The following is a 21,770-nucleotide window of genomic DNA, read 5'->3' on the forward strand; positions in this document are numbered from 1 at the left end:
CAGAGCCGAAAAATACGCTGAAGGTGCGCCAGATGATTGGACCTGTAGGGTCACATGGTAAAGTTCACGGTATCTAGCCTTCACTAAGCTATGAATTTCGCCATGAGATGCAAGGTGGCCATCCATAGGCACCCATATCAAAGGTTAGCCAGACCCGAGGTCAGAGGGAGAGCAAAAAGAAGCCAAAAATGTGCCGAAGGCGTGCCAGCAGGCCTGACCTATAGGGTCATATGGCAAATTGACGACATTCAGCCTAACATCGGGTGAAGGTAATTTTGCCATGAGGTGCTGAAAGACTAGCCACTGACAACCAGCTTTAAGGCACCATCAGGTTCTCAGGGGTTCAAAAACTAACCAGAGCGAAGTCACTCACAGAGCTAAAAAACGCGTCGAAGGCGAGCCATATGGGTAAATTACCGACATCTGAATCACCGGTTTTGTGGTGATAATTCTACCATGAGATTGAAACATGACAAGAGCTCCAGGATCGAAACCTGACCAGAGCACGTCTTATGGCCGAATTTCATCACAAGATATAGCGTCTTATGAGCGCCAGCAGGTAAGTTAAGAACCGTCTTTCAGTAGTTTCAGATTTGACCAAGACCTAAAGGCCATCAAGGTGAGTTCGCCTGTTTTTCTGGTGATAGTTTTCATACATAGCGGGTCTATGGGGTGATAATTGCACAATCAAAAACCAAATTCCAAATTTTTCTTTTCTATTGTCTCTCTGAGCTGTTAAGAATTGGAGAGACCCACGCCTCACACAACCAGGCAGGAACTTGGGCGAGTTGAGGGCAAAGGTAATGGTGGTCATTGTCTTAGGCTGTTTTCGTCATTTTTATGGCGCATATATTGTGTAGAGAGCCACAAGCACATGCGATTTCAATAAAATTTCATTTGTTTTTCATTAATTATCAACATTTTTGCTGTTTTATTCTTTTTAAAAAAACCAAATTATAGGAAAAGGAAACGGACAGACAATAGCAGTATTTAGTTTTGAAGGGTATCAGCATTTGGTTGAGGAGAGATTGGCGATGTCGACTGTGGCAGGTTTTTACATGAAGAGCACGATGAGCTGAAAGATTTGAACAAATATTAACAAAGATAATGATTGTTACCTCGGAACTCTGGCAATAAACAGTTCAGAAATTGGATAGAAGCGGCCATACTTATCCTTCACAACAAATTGTTCATCAGTAATTTTATCCCTGCTCAGGGCGTTGGTATAGTCAAGCAGGTTAACACCGTCTTGAACAGAGGGAACTTCACTTGGGTACTTGGGAATCACATCAGGCCATTCAATAATTCGACTGTCTTTTTTATAGAAAATGGCTTCATCTCTTGCCATTAGATCCATTGTGAATCGTACATGAGCAGTATGCTGCATGAGATTTGAAGGCACACACAAAGGACGATATCTTATTTCTCTGTAAGCACGAAATAGTTGACGACGACTTGTATACTGTTTGTCTCGAATGTCCTGAAGAGGGTCCATGCAATTGCAGTTGTTACCATGGTTACCGGATTGTTTCAATTCTTGGGGCATTGTTGAAAATCTGTAAAAACAATTATAGAAAAGGAAGAGCCCAGAATAAAGGCACCTACCACTATGACGTAATAAATCACGAATGACACGATTATTTCACGTGACGGTAGAAAATATTGAAAAATAGAATGAGAGAGTACACAGAGAAGAGACGTGGAGAACAAAGAGTGGTTAGAGAAATGATGACGTCATCATCCAAAAAGTAACAGCTGACTTTCGTTGAGGGGGATTCGAGAAATTCATAATTTGGGGCTCATTTTCACATTTTTACCGGATGGTAAGTGGTGACCTATTTCTGAGCTCTCTTGTTTTTTCTCTTGCATTTCTTTTCTTCATTTTTTTCTATTCTTCAGCTTTTTTTTTTTCAGTTATGAAACGCAAAGCGCTCAACACTCACAATTCCCTAGGAGGACCACCTCCACCAAGCAGACTTGAACCGAAGGCGAAAATGACAAAGAAAAAACCAGAAAGTCGATTAGTTGGAAAAGAAGAAGAAGAAATCAAAGATCACCCAAGTACGGAAAGAATCGACCAGAGAAAATATCAAAATCAACCATCAACCAGTTCCCCTCAGAATCAAGGAGAATTTTCAGAAGAAAAGGAAAGACCCTCAAAATGCGCAAAATGCGATGCTACACAAGCCAGAATAGTTTCGAAGCAGAGACTGAAGCGTAAGTCATAATGTGGATATAAATAATTTTAATTATTCATTTCAGATGGCAGGGGATCACGACAAAAAACACGATTCCGAGAATATGAAAGAAGCGAGACGTTTCCAACAGCCGAGGAAGAAGAGTTCTTCACAGAAAATGTGATAACTTCTAATGAACCACACTTTCGCAGACACAATAACCAGTTTCTTATTTCGGATACGGTTAGGATGAAATTCACCAATCTTGATGAAGTTAAAGACAACAAGATGCTTCATGTTCATGTGGCTAAACTTTTAGACATTTTTATCCGCAGAATGCTCAAAAAAGCTGGAGGAAATTTGAAAACAACCAAATATTGGCTTCAGTAAGTTTTTATAAGTTCCAATTTTTGCTGATGAGTAATTTTACAGATTGAACCATGATGGCTACACCGATAACGATGGCTTCTTCGTAACTCACAAAACATATGCCGTGGCGGATGGAGGGGCTATCATGAATACAATAGCAAAACAAATGCAATCAAATAAAGAGCTACGTTTAGATGAAAGCTTTACTGTTGCTATGAACGTTTTCAAGGATAAACAAGCACGACTACGAGGCCGGGGAACACATAATACTCGAAAAACTGATAAAATCGAAAAAATTAGAAAAGAAATATTGGTAAGGCATATTATCTTTTGTCAAATTATAATACTTTTCATAACAGAAACAACATTTTGGCGTTAGCCTCTGCAGGATTACGGGAATGAGTCATTGTCTACCAAAGGCACTTGCACTAGGAAAACTGGAAAGTGATATACAAACCACGACCAACGGAGACCAAAAACAGAAAATGGAAAAGTTTTATCGAAGTCTCGTAAGACCAGAGGTACTCTTGACATTTGATTGTTTGTAATATGTGTTTTTACAGATAACGTTTACATTCAAAAGCGAAGTTCAAGGAAAACTTGCCAGACAGCTTTTGGCCGATGCAGGGATGGATGTGAACAAAGAGGAGCATGACCGAAAAGATCTTCAAGAGCTTGCAAAATATCTTTCAAACTATCAAATAATATTATGGACAGCGAACAATCAACATGCCGTCCCAACTGAAGAAAAGCGATACAACCAGGATGGAGACGGGTTCATTGGATTATTTTATTATGAAGGTCATTATGAACACGTCACCCACACCAAAGGAAAACATGCATCAAGGTAAGCTACCATCTTATCCCAAAGAAGATGTTTTTCAGATTTTGTTTCCAATGCTCTACTTTCGACGACGACCAACACTACCGAAAATGTAAAGCCAAATGCAAGAGATGTGGCAGCACAGGATGCAAACACGAAGATGAGAACATTTATTGCAAAATTTGTAAAATTTACTTTCGAAGTAAAAATTGTTTTGATGCCCATCTCACTGCACAATCAAAGAAGGGAATACCGCATTGCAAGAAATATAGCAGGTGACTAATCAATTTGACCAACATTACTAAAGGCTTACAGATGCGAAAATTGTAATATAATTGATAGAGCAGAGAGGATTCGTGGAGAAACACACGTCTGTAAAGCAAAGGACTTCTGTTCTATATGCAGGGAGAAAGCATTGAAAGGACATACTTGTGCCCACCACGTCCCTGACGAGAAGGAAAAGTTGAAGAAGCGAGAAAACCAAACGCAATGGGCCATTATCGTCTATGATATGGAATGTATTGTGTCGGAGTCAGGAGAATTCAATGGTAAGGGACATCAACATTCAACGTTTAAATTCTTCTTTCAGGACATGTTGAAAGAGGGCCTAAGCACAAACCCAACTTTATTTGCGTAAGAATGATTTGCAGTGATTGTCGAGGAGAGGCAGGATGTCAATTATGTTTTCAACCATGGACCTACAGCTACAAGGATTTTCCGCCTTTCAAAAATAACAAACACGATTCTCCATTAGCTAGTTTTGCAGATTTCCTGCTACATAATCCGCGGGCAGCGGGTGCTTACATTATAGCACACAATGGTGGAAGGTATGTTTCAGTAATAAACTTTTTCAATTTTCAGGAAATTTCCAGATATGACCATGTTATGTTGCTAGCAGAGCTCGATAGACAAGGAGGCACAAAGGCAAAAGAACCAAAAATTTTACTGAATGGAATGACAATCATTACGGCAGAGTTTGAATATGAAAAAAGAAAGCTGCATTTTCGTGATTCGTTTCAATACTTGCAAATGGGACTAGCCAAAATGCCTGGAGCTTTTGGCCTGGAGGGCGAGGCAAAGGGCTTTTTTCCTCATCTATACAACCATCCAGACAATTACAATAAGGAATTGAAGACTTTACCATCGAAAGAATACTATAGTCCACAATTCATGACACCATCCACAAGAAAGGAATTTGATGAGTGGTATGCCAAGTGCTATCATGATGGGTTCAAGCTACATGATGAGCTGCTAAAGTATTGCCAATCTGATGTACGTATTCTCACTTTAACGTTGATGGCTTTCATACAGGTAAGTAGACAAGGTTTTTATGAAACACTTTCTTGTTTTACAGATGTGTGAATCAACTTTCAATGGCTGGAACCCAATTGTGAATGGATGTACGATAGCGTCCTATGTCATGTTCGTATTGAAGCACGAATACATAAAAAAGGGAGATGTCGGATATATTCCCGAGAACGGTTATGGAGGAGGAAACAATTCAATGTTAGCGTTAAAGTATCTCCAATGGCTGGAGAAAATTGATCCAGCACTACATTTGAAGTACAAATTACGTGGAGGAGAAGTCAAAATTGAAGCAGATGGGCACTCTTACTATGCAGACGCTTTCAATGAGGCCACAAATGAAGTTTTTGAGGTATTTTTTTGTATACGAACCACTACCCACACACACACACACACATTGACCCCAAGGAAAACTGAACCTCACAACAAGTGAGGCGAAGGAAGCCTTTTTTCTCTATATTGCTCCGAATAATAACAATTTTCATGTAATTTTTCAGATTTATGGATGTGTATGGCACGGGTGCCCAAAGTGTTATCCGGATCGTGACAAGAAATGTCCAATGAAACCCAACAAGACAATGGAAGATTTGTATAAGGAAACCATAATGAGAGAAGAAGCTATTCAGAATGAGGGATTCAATATCAGTGCTGTTTGGGAATGTGAAATATACGAACAGATGGAGAAAGATAGAGAGATGCAAAAATTCTTTGAACTGGTAAGTTGAAATCAATAATTAAAATGACTGAGTCGTTTTTAGAATAAGTACGACCAAAGGCTTAAGCCTCGTGAAGCATTATATGGAGGAAGAACACAAGCATTTCGTTCAATGGCAGCAGCATTCGACGATATGCTTCTGAGTTATTTTGATTTCAATAGCTTATACCCATATCTTAATGCGGGAGGCACAGCTTACCCGCGAGGAAACCCTACTGTGGAGTTTGAAAACTTTCCCAGACTAGATGAACCGTTGAAACTGAAAGGTATGTCAACTTTTTTACCTTTTTATTAATAATTTCATTTTTTAGGAATTGTGTTTTGTGATGTTCTGCCCCCACAAGATGCAGCCATGGGATATTTACCTCAGAAAATAATGAAGAAGCTCATGTTTGTTCTATGTAGAACGTGTGCGAATGATCAGAATATTGAAGGAAAGTGTACACACACCAAGGTCTCTGAACGATTTTTGACCGGAGTATGGTGCACAGATGAACTGAATAAGGCCATTTCCAAAGGGTACAAGGTACTCAAGTACCACGAAATCTGGCATTGGCCAGAAGAGGCATGGGTCAAAGGAGGATTCTTTGCTGATTACATCAAGCCATTATTGAAATTGAAGCATGAAAGCAGTGGATGGCCAAAGGAAAACATGACAGATGTGGAAAAGAAAGCATACATCTCAAGAATATGGGAGATGGATGGAGTCAAACTGGATCACTCAAAAATTAAAAAGAACAAAGCATTGCGAAGCCTTTGCAAAATATTCCTAAACTCTGCCTGGGGTAAGTAGATATTTGTTATTTTCTAATGTTTTACTTTTCTTTTTTCAGGAAAGTTCGCACAAAATCCAATGAAGACCGAGACAAGACTCGTCTACAACACTGATGGCCTTACAATGGCCAATTTTTTCAATGACCCCAATTTTGAACCGACAGGAATGCTTCCTTATGGAGAGCACAAGTATTTCATATCAAGAAGGCCCAAGAAAGATTTTCTCAAGGCATCACCATTTACAAATCTTGCTATCGCGGCAATCACAACATGTGCGGCCAGATTAAGACTTACTGAAGCTATAGAGAGAGTTGGAATAGAGAATATGATTTATTGTGGTAAGTGAATAAATGCTAGAAAGAATATAATTATCACGTTTTCAGATACCGACTCTGTGATTTTCAAACAGAAGAAAGACAGCGACCCTCTGGGGGACCTCAAAGGAGACAATTTGGGCTACTTAACTAATGAAATTCCACCAGGGAATGAACTGGTTGAAGCCGTAGCGATGGCTCCAAAAGTTTATGCGTTGAAGATAAGACACAAGGATGGCAGCTACAACTATACAGTCAAAGCAAAAGGAATGTGTTTGAACAGTGGAAACACAGGAAGTATCAACTTTGACACTATGAAAGAGAGTGTGAGTATCAGATGCGTATTATTTTGGCAAACTTATTCTTTTCAGATGAATACATTTATTCGAGATGGTATAGTAGCACCCATGGAGGGTGAGATGCTGACGTTCAAGAGAGGTGATAACGCGCTGGATGGTCTTTGGACATGCGCAATGAAGAAGCAACTCAACCCAAGGATGGATAAGGGACACTATGTGGATGGCGTTGTAGCACCATTTGGGCAACTCCCAGGAAACATACAATTGATCAATGATTATCCTTTCTGACATTGTAAATAAATATTGAATATAATTTTTCGTGAATATAGGAATATTTGACAGCAATTTGTGCACAATTCAAACACAATTCAAACACAATTTGCACAATCTTTGCACAATCTTTGCACAATTCAAACACAATTCAAACACAATCTTTACATGAAAAATTATACAGAAATCATTAACTTTTCAGTTAAAACGTGAAAAAATATTGAAATTTTACCTGTAAACACACTAATATTCAAGTTTCCGAGGCCTGAATTTTAGAGGATCTGCAATATTTTATAGGTATGGATAGATATTTCTGAAGCGGGCACACATTTTCATCGATAGATGCAGATTTCTGGAGGCAAGAGGTGGCATTTTTGAAGGCCTAGTATACTTTTTAAGCACTGGGACACAGGTTATTGAGTCAGAAAGCTTACTTTTCATGTGCATTTACACTTTTTGAGAGCATATATGGTCACTTTGGAAGGGTTACTATACATTTTAAGCGCTGGCATGCACATTTTAGCTAATGATTATGTACATTTTAGCCAATGATTATGTACATTTTCAAAGTTCGCGCCTATGTAAAACCTAATTTTCAATGGTAGACAATGCCTTGTTGTGATGGGGCCTCACGAAAAAACGCTGCTTTCTAGTAGAAAAATAGAAAAAATTACTGACATGAGCACTGTTTTCGAATTAATACTATTAATGTGATGGCGAAGCATAGGTATTGATGAGACTTTGATATGTGAAATTCACTATGCTGAGAAGAATCAGGCATATGTTTGAAGAATGAGCACATATATTCCAAAGCAGAGGCCTGTCAACCCGTGTACATGCACATAAATCGCGCACAGACACATGTTCTGGGGGCGCGTAAGAACATTATTTATGATGACTAGTCACATTTTGAGAAAAAATGGAGAAATTTTTGGCATTATTGCGTAAAGAATAGAACAATAACACAATTTTATTGACGAATTTAATAAAATCAGAAAAATAAGGAAAAAATATGTCACAACACAATTATTCATTCATTGATCTGACAATTGGTAGCATATTGTTCATCTCGTTCCGGAGCAACATGTCACGAGGGCGGTGAGCGCTACGAGGAATTGAAGCATCAGACGAAGGCGTAGACCATCTCATGCAGCTGTCTCGTTTCTTCTGAGCACGAACTTCTCTATCGCTTTGCATAGCCGCTGGTCTGTAACATATTATGTATTGGAGGTGAAGAGAATGTTGGGGTTACCTTGGAACTCTGACAATGAACAACTCCGAAACAGGGTAAGCAGCACCACATCCATTGATCACGACATATTGATTGTCATCAGTCTTATAGCACCATTTAGCCACAAAGTATTGGAAAAGGTTGAGGTTCCCCTGTCCACATTGAACTTCTGTTGGCCGAAGTGGAGTCACATAACAACCAACCAAGACCTCCCCAGCTCGGCTGTAAAACACGGCTTGATCAGAAGTCAGTTGGTCCAAACAACCACGAATGTATTCCAAATCTGTTCGGCGATTAACATCAGGACAAAGAGGAAGGTATCCAATTTTCTTCAAAGCGCAATACATCTTGTGAATTTCCTTGTAAGTGGATTGTTTGAATTCACGAAAACGATTCTCGCATACTTGATGGTTCAGCGTCTTTAAGTCGGAAGCATTGCTGTCTAGTTTGGGTGTCACATCTCTCAAATCTTCGCATTTATCGAAACCTTCGCACGAATCCGAATCCATAAAGTCACAATAAAATCTCACGAGAGCCAAGAATATAGATAACCTCTCTTGATGGCGTCAAAATTTAAGAATGAATAAAGTCAAAAAATGAAGAACTATAGGAGAGAGAGTGAGAGACGCAGAGAAAACCATGTACATAAATCAAAAATTTGCAAAACCCCACTACTTTTATTTCGCGCACGTGTTCATTCACCCGGTCATATTGTGGGAGACATACCTACATCATAGCAGCATATAAATCCTAAAAGACATTTCTCGATTTAGAAATTTTAAATCATATCTCCATATTACTCTTTTTCACATTATCCATTCATTCATGTACTTTTTAAAACTTAAAAAAAAATATTTATTTATTATTTTTATTTTGAAAATTTTCCGGAAAATATCATACTTCCCCCATTTTATTCAACACATCGAAATTGTTCACCAACTGACACACAACGGCGAGTAGATTGGAAAGAAAATTTCCGGGGCGGGCCACGCCAACTGTCGTACGCAAATTTCCGGGTGTGCCATTTTCTTCGAGGGCGTACGTTAAATTCGGGTCTCTCATCCCAATCTACTCGCCGTTGTGTGTCAGTTGGTGAACAATTTCGATGTGTTGAATAAAATGGGGGAAGTATGATATTTTCCGGAAAATTTTCAAAATAAAAATAATAAATAAATATTTTTTTTTAAGTTTTAAAAAGTACATGAATGAATGGATAATGTGAAAAAGAGTAATATGGAGATATGATTTAAAATTTCTAAATCGAGAAATGTCTTTTAGGATTTATATGCTGCTATGATGTAGGTATGTCTCCCACAATATGACCGGGTGAATGAACACGTGCGCGAAATAAAAGTAGTGGGGTTTTGCAAATTTTTGATTTATGTACATGGTTTTCTCTGCGTCTCTCACTCTCTCTCCTATAGTTCTTCATTTTTTGACTTTATTCATTCTTAAATTTTGACGCCATCAAGAGAGGTTATCTATATTCTTGGCTCTCGTGAGATTTTATTGTGACTTTATGGATTCGGATTCGTGCGAAGGTTTCGATAAATGCGAAGATTTGAGAGATGTGACACCCAAACTAGACAGCAATGCTTCCGACTTAAAGACGCTGAACCATCAAGTATGCGAGAATCGTTTTCGTGAATTCAAACAATCCACTTACAAGGAAATTCACAAGATGTATTGCGCTTTGAAGAAAATTGGATACCTTCCTCTTTGTCCTGATGTTAATCGCCGAACAGATTTGGAATACATTCGTGGTTGTTTGGACCAACTGACTTCTGATCAAGCCGTGTTTTACAGCCGAGCTGGGGAGGTCTTGGTTGGTTGTTATGTGACTCCACTTCGGCCAACAGAAGTTCAATGTGGACAGGGGAACCTCAACCTTTTCCAATACTTTGTGGCTAAATGGTGCTATAAGATTGATGACAATCAATATGTCGTGATCAATGGATGTGGTGCTGCTTACCCTGTTTCGGAGTTGTTCATTGTCAGAGTTCCAAGGTAACCCCAACATTCTCTTCACCTCCAATACATAATATGTTACAGACCAGCGGCTATGCAAAGCGATAGAGAAGTTCGTGCTCAGAAGAAACGAGACAGCTGCATGAGATGGTCTACGCCTTCGTCTGATGCTTCAATTCCTCGTAGCGCTCACCGCCCTCGTGACATGTTGCTCCGGAACGAGATGAACAATATGCTACCAATTGTCAGATCAATGAATGAATAATTGTGTTGTGACATATTTTTTCCTTATTTTTCTGATTTTATTAAATTCGTCAATAAAATTGTGTTATTGTTCTATTCTTTACGCAATAATGCCAAAAATTTCTCCATTTTTTCTCAAAATGTGACTAGTCATCATAAATAATGTTCTTACGCGCCCCCAGAACATGTGTCTGTGCGCGATTTATGTGCATGTACACGGGTTGACAGGCCTCTGCTTTGGAATATATGTGCTCATTCTTCAAACATATGCCTGATTCTTCTCAGCATAGTGAATTTCACATATCAAAGTCTCATCAATACCTATGCTTCGCCATCACATTAATAGTATTAATTCGAAAACAGTGCTCATGTCAGTAATTTTTTCTATTTTTCTACTAGAAAGCAGCGTTTTTTCGTGAGGCCCCATCACAACAAGGCATTGTCTACCATTGAAAATTAGGTTTTACATAGGCGCGAACTTTGAAAATGTACATAATCATTGGCTAAAATGTACATAATCATTAGCTAAAATGTGCATGCCAGCGCTTAAAATGTATAGTAACCCTTCCAAAGTGACCATATATGCTCTCAAAAAGTGTAAATGCACATGAAAAGTAAGCTTTCTGACTCAATAACCTGTGTCCCAGTGCTTAAAAAGTATACTAGGCCTTCAAAAATGCCACCTCTTGCCTCCAGAAATCTGCATCTATCGATGAAAATGTGTGCCCGCTTCAGAAATATCTATCCATACCTATAAAATATTGCAGATCCTCTAAAATTCAGGCCTCGGAAACTTGAATATTAGTGTGTTTACAGGTAAAATTTCAATATTTTTTCACGTTTTAACTGAAAAGTTAATGATTTCTGTATAATTTTTCATGTAAAGATTGTGTTTGAATTGTGTTTGAATTGTGCAAAGATTGTGCAAAGATTGTGCAAATTGTGTTTGAATTGTGTTTGAATTGTGCACAAATTGCTGTCAAATATTCCTATATTCACGAAAAATTATATTCAATATTTATTTACAATGTCAGAAAGGATAATCATTGATCAATTGTATGTTTCCTGGGAGTTGCCCAAATGGTGCTACAACGCCATCCACATAGTGTCCCTTATCCATCCTTGGGTTGAGTTGCTTCTTCATTGCGCATGTCCAAAGACCATCCAGCGCGTTATCACCTCTCTTGAACGTCAGCATCTCACCCTCCATGGGTGCTACTATACCATCTCGAATAAATGTATTCATCTGAAAAGAATAAGTTTGCCAAAATAATACGCATCTGATACTCACACTCTCTTTCATAGTGTCAAAGTTGATACTTCCTGTGTTTCCACTGTTCAAACACATTCCTTTTGCTTTGACTGTATAGTTGTAGCTGCCATCCTTGTGTCTTATCTTCAACGCATAAACTTTTGGAGCCATCGCTACGGCTTCAACCAGTTCATTCCCTGGTGGAATTTCATTAGTTAAGTAGCCCAAATTGTCTCCTTTGAGGTCCCCCAGAGGGTCGCTGTCTTTCTTCTGTTTGAAAATCACAGAGTCGGTATCTGAAAACGTGATAATTATATTCTTTCTAGCATTTATTCACTTACCACAATAAATCATATTCTCTATTCCAACTCTCTCTATAGCTTCAGTAAGTCTTAATCTGGCCGCACATGTTGTGATTGCCGCGATAGCAAGATTTGTAAATGGTGATGCCTTGAGAAAATCTTTCTTGGGCCTTCTTGATATGAAATACTTGTGCTCTCCATAAGGAAGCATTCCTGTCGGTTCAAAATTGGGGTCATTGAAAAAATTGGCCATTGTAAGGCCATCAGTGTTGTAGACGAGTCTTGTCTCGGTCTTCATTGGATTTTGTGCGAACTTTCCTGAAAAAAGAAAAGTAAAACATTAGAAAATAACAAATATCTACTTACCCCAGGCAGAGTTTAGGAATATTTTGCAAAGGCTTCGCAATGCTTTGTTCTTTTTAATTTTTGAGTGATCCAGTTTGACTCCATCCATCTCCCATATTCTTGAGATGTATGCTTTCTTTTCCACATCTGTCATGTTTTCCTTTGGCCATCCACTGCTTTCATGCTTCAATTTCAATAATGGCTTGATGTAATCAGCAAAGAATCCTCCTTTGACCCATGCCTCTTCTGGCCAATGCCAGATTTCGTGGTACTTGAGTACCTTGTACCCTTTGGAAATGGCCTTATTCAGTTCATCTGTGCACCATACTCCGGTCAAAAATCGTTCAGAGACCTTGGTGTGTGTACACTTTCCTTCAATATTCTGATCATTCGCACACGTTCTACATAGAACAAACATGAGCTTCTTCATTATTTTCTGAGGTAAATATCCCATGGCTGCATCTTGTGGGGGCAGAACATCACAAAACACAATTCCTAAAAAATGAAATTATTAATAAAAAGGTAAAAAAGTTGACATACCTTTCAGTTTCAACGGTTCATCTAGTCTGGGAAAGTTTTCAAACTCCACAGTAGGGTTTCCTCGCGGGTAAGCTGTGCCTCCCGCATTAAGATATGGGTATAAGCTATTGAAATCAAAATAACTCAGAAGCATATCGTCGAATGCTGCTGCCATTGAACGAAATGCTTGTGTTCTTCCTCCATATAATGCTTCACGAGGCTTAAGCCTTTGGTCGTACTTATTCTAAAAACGACTCAGTCATTTTAATTATTGATTTCAACTTACCAGTTCAAAGAATTTTTGCATCTCTCTATCTTTCTCCATCTGTTCGTATATTTCACATTCCCAAACAGCACTGATATTGAATCCCTCATTCTGAATAGCTTCTTCTCTCATTATGGTTTCCTTATACAAATCTTCCATTGTCTTGTTGGGTTTCATTGGACATTTCTTGTCACGATCCGGATAACACTTTGGGCACCCGTGCCATACACATCCATAAATCTGAAAAATTACATGAAAATTGTTATTATTCGGAGCAATATAGAGAAAAAAGGCTTCCTTCGCCTCACTTGTTGTGAGGTTCAGTTTTCCTTGGGGTCAATGTGTGTGTGTGTGTGTGGGTAGTGGTTCGTATACAAAAAAATACCTCAAAAACTTCATTTGTGGCCTCATTGAAAGCGTCTGCATAGTAAGAGTGCCCATCTGCTTCAATTTTGACTTCTCCTCCACGTAATTTGTACTTCAAATGTAGTGCTGGATCAATTTTCTCCAGCCATTGGAGATACTTTAACGCTAACATTGAATTGTTTCCTCCTCCATAACCGTTCTCGGGAATATATCCGACATCTCCCTTTTTTATGTATTCGTGCTTCAATACGAACATGACATAGGACGCTATCGTACATCCATTCACAATTGGGTTCCAGCCATTGAAAGTTGATTCACACATCTGTAAAACAAGAAAGTGTTTCATAAAAACCTTGTCTACTTACCTGTATGAAAGCCATCAACGTTAAAGTGAGAATACGTACATCAGATTGGCAATACTTTAGCAGCTCATCATGTAGCTTGAACCCATCATGATAGCACTTGGCATACCACTCATCAAATTCCTTTCTTGTGGATGGTGTCATGAATTGTGGACTATAGTATTCTTTCGATGGTAAAGTCTTCAATTCCTTATTGTAATTGTCTGGATGGTTGTATAGATGAGGAAAAAAGCCCTTTGCCTCGCCCTCCAGGCCAAAAGCTCCAGGCATTTTGGCTAGTCCCATTTGCAAGTATTGAAACGAATCACGAAAATGCAGCTTTCTTTTTTCATATTCAAACTCTGCCGTAATGATTGTCATTCCATTCAGTAAAATTTTTGGTTCTTTTGCCTTTGTGCCTCCTTGTCTATCGAGCTCTGCTAGCAACATAACATGGTCATATCTGGAAATTTCCTGAAAATTGAAAAAGTTTATTACTGAAACATACCTTCCACCATTGTGTGCTATAATGTAAGCACCCGCTGCCCGCGGATTATGTAGCAGGAAATCTGCAAAACTAGCTAATGGAGAATCGTGTTTGTTATTTTTGAAAGGCGGAAAATCCTTGTAGCTGTAGGTCCATGGTTGAAAACATAATTGACATCCTGCCTCTCCTCGACAATCACTGCAAATCATTCTTACGCAAATAAAGTTGGGTTTGTGCTTAGGCCCTCTTTCAACATGTCCTGAAAGAAGAATTTAAACGTTGAATGTTGATGTCCCTTACCATTGAATTCTCCTGACTCCGACACAATACATTCCATATCATAGACGATAATGGCCCATTGCGTTTGGTTTTCTCGCTTCTTCAACTTTTCCTTCTCGTCAGGGACGTGGTGGGCACAAGTATGTCCTTTCAATGCTTTCTCCCTGCATATAGAACAGAAGTCCTTTGCTTTACAGACGTGTGTTTCTCCACGAATCCTCTCTGCTCTATCAATTATATTACAATTTTCGCATCTGTAAGCCTTTAGTAATGTTGGTCAAATTGATTAGTCACCTGCTATATTTCTTGCAATGCGGTATTCCCTTCTTTGATTGTGCAGTGAGATGGGCATCAAAACAATTTTTACTTCGAAAGTAAATTTTACAAATTTTGCAATAAATGTTCTCATCTTCGTGTTTGCATCCTGTGCTGCCACATCTCTTGCATTTGGCTTTACATTTTCGGTAGTGTTGGTCGTCGTCGAAAGTAGAGCATTGGAAACAAAATCTGAAAAACATCTTCTTTGGGATAAGATGGTAGCTTACCTTGATGCATGTTTTCCTTTGGTGTGGGTGACGTGTTCATAATGACCTTCATAATAAAATAATCCAATGAACCCGTCTCCATCCTGGTTGTATCGCTTTTCTTCAGTTGGGACGGCATGTTGATTGTTCGCTGTCCATAATATTATTTGATAGTTTGAAAGATATTTTGCAAGCTCTTGAAGATCTTTTCGGTCATGCTCCTCTTTGTTCACATCCATCCCTGCATCGGCCAAAAGCTGTCTGGCAAGTTTTCCTTGAACTTCGCTTTTGAATGTAAACGTTATCTGTAAAAACACATATTACAAACAATCAAATGTCAAGAGTACCTCTGGTCTTACGAGACTTCGATAAAACTTTTCCATTTTCTGTTTTTGGTCTCCGTTGGTCGTGGTTTGTATATCACTTTCCAGTTTTCCTAGTGCAAGTGCCTTTGGTAGACAATGACTCATTCCCGTAATCCTGCAGAGGCTAACGCCAAAATGTTGTTTCTGTTATGAAAAGTATTATAATTTGACAAAAGATAATATGCCTTACCAATATTTCTTTTCTAATTTTTTCGATTTTATCAGTTTTTCGAGTATTATGTGTTCCCCGGCCTCGTAGTCGTGCTTGTTTATCCTTGAAAACGTTCATAGCAACAGTAAAGCTTTCATCTAAACGTAGCTCTTTATTTGATTGCATTTGTTTTGCTATTGTATTCATGATAGCCCCTCCATCCGCCACGGCATATGTTTTGTGAGTTACGAAGAAGCCATCGTTATCGGTGTAGCCATCATGGTTCAATCTGTAAAATTACTCATCAGCAAAAATTGGAACTTATAAAAACTTACTGAAGCCAATATTTGGTTGTTTTCAAATTTCCTCCAGCTTTTTTGAGCATTCTGCGGATAAAAATGTCTAAAAGTTTAGCCACATGAACATGAAGCATCTTGTTGTCTTTAACTTCATCAAGATTGGTGAATTTCATCCTAACCGTATCCGAAATAAGAAACTGGTTATTGTGTCTGCGAAAGTGTGGTTCATTAGAAGTTATCACATTTTCTGTGAAGAACTCTTCTTCCTCGGCTGTTGGAAACGTCTCGCTTCTTTCATATTCTCGGAATCGTGTTTTTTGTCGTGATCCCCTGCCATCTGAAATGAATAATTAAAATTATTTATATCCACATTATGACTTACGCTTCAGTCTCTGCTTCGAAACTATTCTGGCTTGTGTAGCATCGCATTTTGCGCATTTTGAGGGTCTTTCCTTTTCTTCTGAAAATTCTCCTTGATTCTGAGGGGAACTGGTTGATGGTTGATTTTGATATTTTCTCTGGTCGATTCTTTCCGTACTTGGGTGATCTTTGATTTCTTCTTCTTCTTTTCCAACTAATCGACTTTCTGGTTTTTTCTTTGTCATTTTCGCCTTCGGTTCAAGTCTGCTTGGTGGAGGTGGTCCTCCTAGGGAATTGTGAGTGTTGAGCGCTTTGCGTTTCATAACTGAAAAAAAAAAAAGCTGAAGAATAGAAAAAAATGAAGAAAAGAAATGCAAGAGAAAAAACAAGAGAGCTCAGAAATAGGTCACCACTTACCATCCGGTAAAAATGTGAAAATGAGCCCCAAATTATGAATTTCTCGAATCCCCCTCAACGAAAGTCAGCTGTTACTTTTTGGATGATGACGTCATCATTTCTCTAACCACTCTTTGTTCTCCACGTCTCTTCTCTGTGTACTCTCTCATTCTATTTTTCAATATTTTCTACCGTCACGTGAAATAATCGTGTCATTCGTGATTTATTACGTCATAGTGGTAGGTGCCTTTATTCTGGGCTCTTCCTTTTCTATAATTGTTTTTACAGATTTTCAACAATGCCCCAAGAATTGAAACAATCCGGTAACCATGGTAACAACTGCAATTGCATGGACCCTCTTCAGGACATTCGAGACAAACAGTATACAAGTCGTCGTCAACTATTTCGTGCTTACAGAGAAATAAGATATCGTCCTTTGTGTGTGCCTTCAAATCTCATGCAGCATACTGCTCATGTACGATTCACAATGGATCTAATGGCAAGAGATGAAGCCATTTTCTATAAAAAAGACAGTCGAATTATTGAATGGCCTGATGTGATTCCCAAGTACCCAAGTGAAGTTCCCTCTGTTCAAGACGGTGTTAACCTGCTTGACTATACCAACGCCCTGAGCAGGGATAAAATTACTGATGAACAATTTGTTGTGAAGGATAAGTATGGCCGCTTCTATCCAATTTCTGAACTGTTTATTGCCAGAGTTCCGAGGTAACAATCATTATCTTTGTTAATATTTGTTCAAATCTTTCAGCTCATCGTGCTCTTCATGTAAAAACCTGCCACAGTCGACATCGCCAATCTCTCCTCAACCAAATGCTGATACCCTTCAAAACTAAATACTGCTATTGTCTGTCCGTTTCCTTTTCCTATAATTTGGTTTTTTTTAAAAGAATAAAACAGCAAAAATGTTGATAATTAATGAAAAACAAATGAAATTTTATTGAAATCGCATGTGCTTGTGGCTCTCTACACAATATATGCGCCATAAAAATGACGAAAACAGCCTAAGACAATGACCACCATTACCTTTGCCCTCAACTCGCCCAAGTTCCTGCCTGGTTGTGTGAGGCGTGGGTCTCTCCAATTCTTAACAGCTCAGAGAGACAATAGAAAAGAAAAATTTGGAATTTGGTTTTTGATTGTGCAATTATCACCCCATAGACCCGCTATGTATGAAAACTATCACCAGAAAAACAGGCGAACTCACCTTGATGGCCTTTAGGTCTTGGTCAAATCTGAAACTACTGAAAGACGGTTCTTAACTTACCTGCTGGCGCTCATAAGACGCTATATCTTGTGATGAAATTCGGCCATAAGACGTGCTCTGGTCAGGTTTCGATCCTGGAGCTCTTGTCATGTTTCAATCTCATGGTAGAATTATCACCACAAAACCGGTGATTCAGATGTCGGTAATTTACCCATATGGCTCGCCTTCGACGCGTTTTTTAGCTCTGTGAGTGACTTCGCTCTGGTTAGTTTTTGAACCCCTGAGAACCTGATGGTGCCTTAAAGCTGGTTGTCAGTGGCTAGTCTTTCAGCACCTCATGGCAAAATTACCTTCACCCGATGTTAGGCTGAATGTCGTCAATTTGCCATATGACCCTATAGGTCAGGCCTGCTGGCACGCCTTCGGCACATTTTTGGCTTCTTTTTGCTCTCCCTCTGACCTCGGGTCTGGCTAACCTTTGATATGGGTGCCTATGGATGGCCACCTTGCATCTCATGGCGAAATTCATAGCTTAGTGAAGGCTAGATACCGTGAACTTTACCATGTGACCCTACAGGTCCAATCATCTGGCGCACCTTCAGCGTATTTTTCGGCTCTGTTTTGCTCTCACTCTGGCCAGGCCTCAGGCTAGCCTTCGGTCTCAAGCCAAGCGCGAATGCCGTCATTCACAAAATCTCATGGTAAATTTCACGACATCATGGTAAATTTCACCTACCATACTACTTGAATGCATGTCACTTGGATAAGTACTATTCTTCTCATGCTTACCTGGCTTTGATTTGGACAGTGTTGTAAGCAGAAAAATAACGAAACTGATTTGTTTCGAAGATAACAAACTCATATTTAAATATCAGATATCAAATATTAATTTGGTGATAGTATAATAGCAAAATAAAGCTACGATCAATTCTAGACAGAGGTGGAGACTTGGAACTCTCTCAGCAAAACAGTCGAAATGTTAATTTCTTTGAAATAATTTCCGTTTCTTCCCCATGTTGTTTCCTTATTTTTATAGGACCTATAATTCTCGTTTCATTCTACAGCCCGAACTTTTATTTTTTAGAAAAAGTTGATTTTGACGTCTTCTGGAGACGATGACGATTTCAACGGTAAATAGCGTTGAAAAAATGAGGACAGGCGTGTCCCGACAGGGTGATAGAAAGCTCAAAATATCAGCCCAATACTACTGACTCGGTGTTTCTTGACTGCATTCTCGAAAGCGCCCCTACGATGGGAGGGAGGCGGCATCGCCACCGATCAGTCAAAACTTAAAAAAAAATTTTTAGTGTATTTTTGAAAAAATTTAAGTAGGAAATTCAAATTTCTAACAAGTGAATTTACTTTCTGTAAGCGTTGAAAATTCTTTATAAATTGGGAGGGAGGCGGCATCGTTCAGTCAAAATTCAAAAACCCTTTCAAGAAGGGAAAAAAAGAGTTACCGAATTCCAGTTTTTCTGTAAGAGTATTTTATATGTCGTAGATTCTGTGAAACGGAACAACGTTCAATTCACAAAGCCATTATTTTATAATGTAAGCGAAACAGAGCAAGTTAAACGTGTCTATTAGTTACATATGTGACTTTTTTCTGTACAAAATTATCTAGTTTTCTAAATAACTACAGTTTTATGAACAACGTTAAGTAAGTGATGCTAGTTGTTTGTATTACACTTCCGTCACGGTTTACAAAAATAAAAATACTTTGATTAATTTCTAACATGCAAGACCGAGCAGTATCACATCTGTAACAATAGTGAAACAGAGAAACTGTTTCATTCCGTAGAGATAATGAATTTTCACAATTGAAATTGGGTGGGTGGAACAGAATTTCAGTAGTTTCATTGCTTGCTCTATTGTCAAAAACTTGTACATTTGAAGACTCGATATCCTGAATATAGCAATTAATTAGCCCACAAGCGATTAATTTACTGTTGTTCATTTTTGAAAATGCAATAGAGTAAGCAACGCAAGACTTTTATACTCAACTACTAATTTATTAATACTCAATTGTTACAAGAGAATGGGTTAAAACAAGTTACATGGAGAAAGAGGGACTGGTGCAAGTTCACCCGTAAGAACTGCCTAGAGAAAGGGAATTCTCAGCTTATATAGTGGTGAAAAGGGGGCGGAGTTAGTAAATCCATGAGTTGGCGCCATGGCGGTTGAGCGGGAGATCGAACAGACATGGTGTGTTGAGTGGCGGTAGACGACGAGAGAGCGGGGCGAGTGAGGAGGCGGCAGACGACCAAAGTGATGAGCGTGATGGTGGCAGGTCTAGGAGTTGTTGTCCGTAACTGTGAGCGGTAGCGAGCAGTTTCGACCTGAAAATCACAACTTATAAAAGCGTCAGGTTTGGTGAAAAGTTAGGGGTTTTGACGAAAGAGCCGAGCAGGCCTAAGGGATTCATCCGAATACCTTACACCTCCCCCCTTTAAAACAAAACGACCGCCCTCGGTCGACAAATTAAGTGTTTTAAACACCTGGGATAGAGAAAAACCCCGAAACTTGCGTGTTTTTGGTGTGACTTCCGCCAGTGTAGAATTGTCACAGCCAACGGAAAAATGTAACCAGTAGACAGGGATTGAGTTGAGTTGAGTTGAGTTGAATAGAAAGAAACAAGTACGCGAAGGTCTTGGAACCCGCGCTGTTGTACTCGTTGTTTTACTTCGGCAATTCGCGAAGAAACGCGACTTGGTCGACGTCCACGATGGATTGTGGCTTGACGTCATCGTACAGAGCTTTCCAGTTCTCCACGTTCATCATCCGATTCGTATTGCTGAGGATGATCAAAGCTTGCTTATGCCTCGAAACGGCTACTGTGAAACGTTCCGGCGAACAGAGGAATCTTGAGAACTTGAAATCTTCGCCTCTGGTTGTCATCAGTACTACCACGTCGAATTCACGACCTTGGGATGCGTCCACAGTGGACACGAATACTCCGTTCGGCATCCGCGCTGCCGTCTCGTGCACCTGCGGCAGGAAATAGCCAAGGACTGCTATCGTTCTTCTCGGGTGATGACCCGATGCGATGAAACGTTTGGCAATCTTCACCGCGTATTCGGCTTCTTTCATGTTGCACCAGCTGGTTCCGACATGCGTGTCCATGGTTTTCGTGTTGATGATCAGAGTGGGGTGTCCCGACGGTAACCCTAGATCCCTCAAAATTGGGCAAGTATCCACGGCGTCTTTGTACGGCTTTAGCTGACCTTCGTAGTAGAGACTCGCTAGCAAATCGACACTTTGCTTCGGACACCTATATACTGTTGACAAGCGTAGGTTGGGTAACAGTTTCAGAGACACTGCGTCCTTGAAAATCGGACCGTTATGCAGTTTGTAGAGCTCCTCTGGGTAGCCGTGCTCGCCGTACGGTGGCAGTTGATGCTCGTCTCCCACTAGGAGAAAACGTCCTGAAGGGAAAGCGTACGCCAAATTGATGATCGAATGACGTCCGACTTGCGATGACTCGTCGACCATCACCGTCTTTACGTGATGGGTCCAATTTTCCAGAAACTTTTCTCGCTTGAAGATCTGACGAACTGAGTCAATGGTTCCGAACACCACCTTGGGCTTATAGACCCTGAAGAATACTTCCATGAGCGAGTGTCTTGGCTGCTCCGGCTTCCCGACCACAGGAACGTGTAACGCTCTTCGCAGATGCTCGTTGTGGAGGTCGTTCTTCGAAAGAAGATGATGTCGCCACAACCACTGAGCGCCGCTAATTACGTAGTCTTGCGGTCTCCTTGTCGACTTATCCTCCTGCATGACCTTCTGACGTATGACTCGTTGCC

The 21,770-nt window shown here is 39.6% G+C and overlaps 4 protein-coding genes across 4 annotated transcripts; 2 read left to right on the forward strand and 2 right to left on the reverse strand.

Moving 5' to 3' along the window:
- Positions 1–990: 990 nt before the first annotated feature.
- On the reverse strand, positions 991–2,693 carry GCK72_012237 (uncharacterized protein; the record flags this gene model as incomplete). The annotated part of the gene is made up of 3 exons (XM_053728948.1): positions 991–1,075; positions 1,119–1,556; positions 2,659–2,693. 3 exons carry the CDS (start codon positions 2,691–2,693, stop codon positions 991–993), a joined length of 558 nt encoding a protein of 185 aa, XP_053583720.1.
- A 5,379-nt stretch (positions 2,694–8,072) lies between these two features.
- Positions 8,073–8,786, reverse strand: GCK72_012238 (uncharacterized protein; the record flags this gene model as incomplete). The annotated part of the gene is made up of 2 exons (XM_053728949.1): positions 8,073–8,253; positions 8,299–8,786. 2 exons carry the CDS (start codon positions 8,784–8,786, stop codon positions 8,073–8,075), a joined length of 669 nt encoding a protein of 222 aa, XP_053583721.1.
- Positions 8,787–9,796: 1,010 nt separating this feature from the next.
- GCK72_012239 (uncharacterized protein) lies at positions 9,797–10,510 on the forward strand (the record flags this gene model as incomplete). The annotated part of the gene is made up of 2 exons (XM_053728950.1): positions 9,797–10,284; positions 10,330–10,510. The coding sequence occupies 2 exons, from the start codon at positions 9,797–9,799 to the stop codon at positions 10,508–10,510; spliced, it is 669 nt and encodes a 222-aa protein (XP_053583722.1).
- A 5,379-nt stretch (positions 10,511–15,889) lies between these two features.
- GCK72_012240 (uncharacterized protein) lies at positions 15,890–17,593 on the forward strand (the record flags this gene model as incomplete). The annotated part of the gene is made up of 3 exons (XM_053728951.1): positions 15,890–15,924; positions 17,028–17,465; positions 17,509–17,593. The coding sequence occupies 3 exons, from the start codon at positions 15,890–15,892 to the stop codon at positions 17,591–17,593; spliced, it is 558 nt and encodes a 185-aa protein (XP_053583723.1).
- Between the last annotated feature and the right edge of the window lie 4,177 nt (positions 17,594–21,770).

The sequence above is a fragment of the Caenorhabditis remanei genome, chromosome IV (assembly GCF_010183535.1).
Source record: "Caenorhabditis remanei strain PX506 chromosome IV, whole genome shotgun sequence".
In the NCBI taxonomy this organism is placed as follows: Eukaryota; Metazoa; Nematoda; class Chromadorea; order Rhabditida; family Rhabditidae; genus Caenorhabditis; species Caenorhabditis remanei.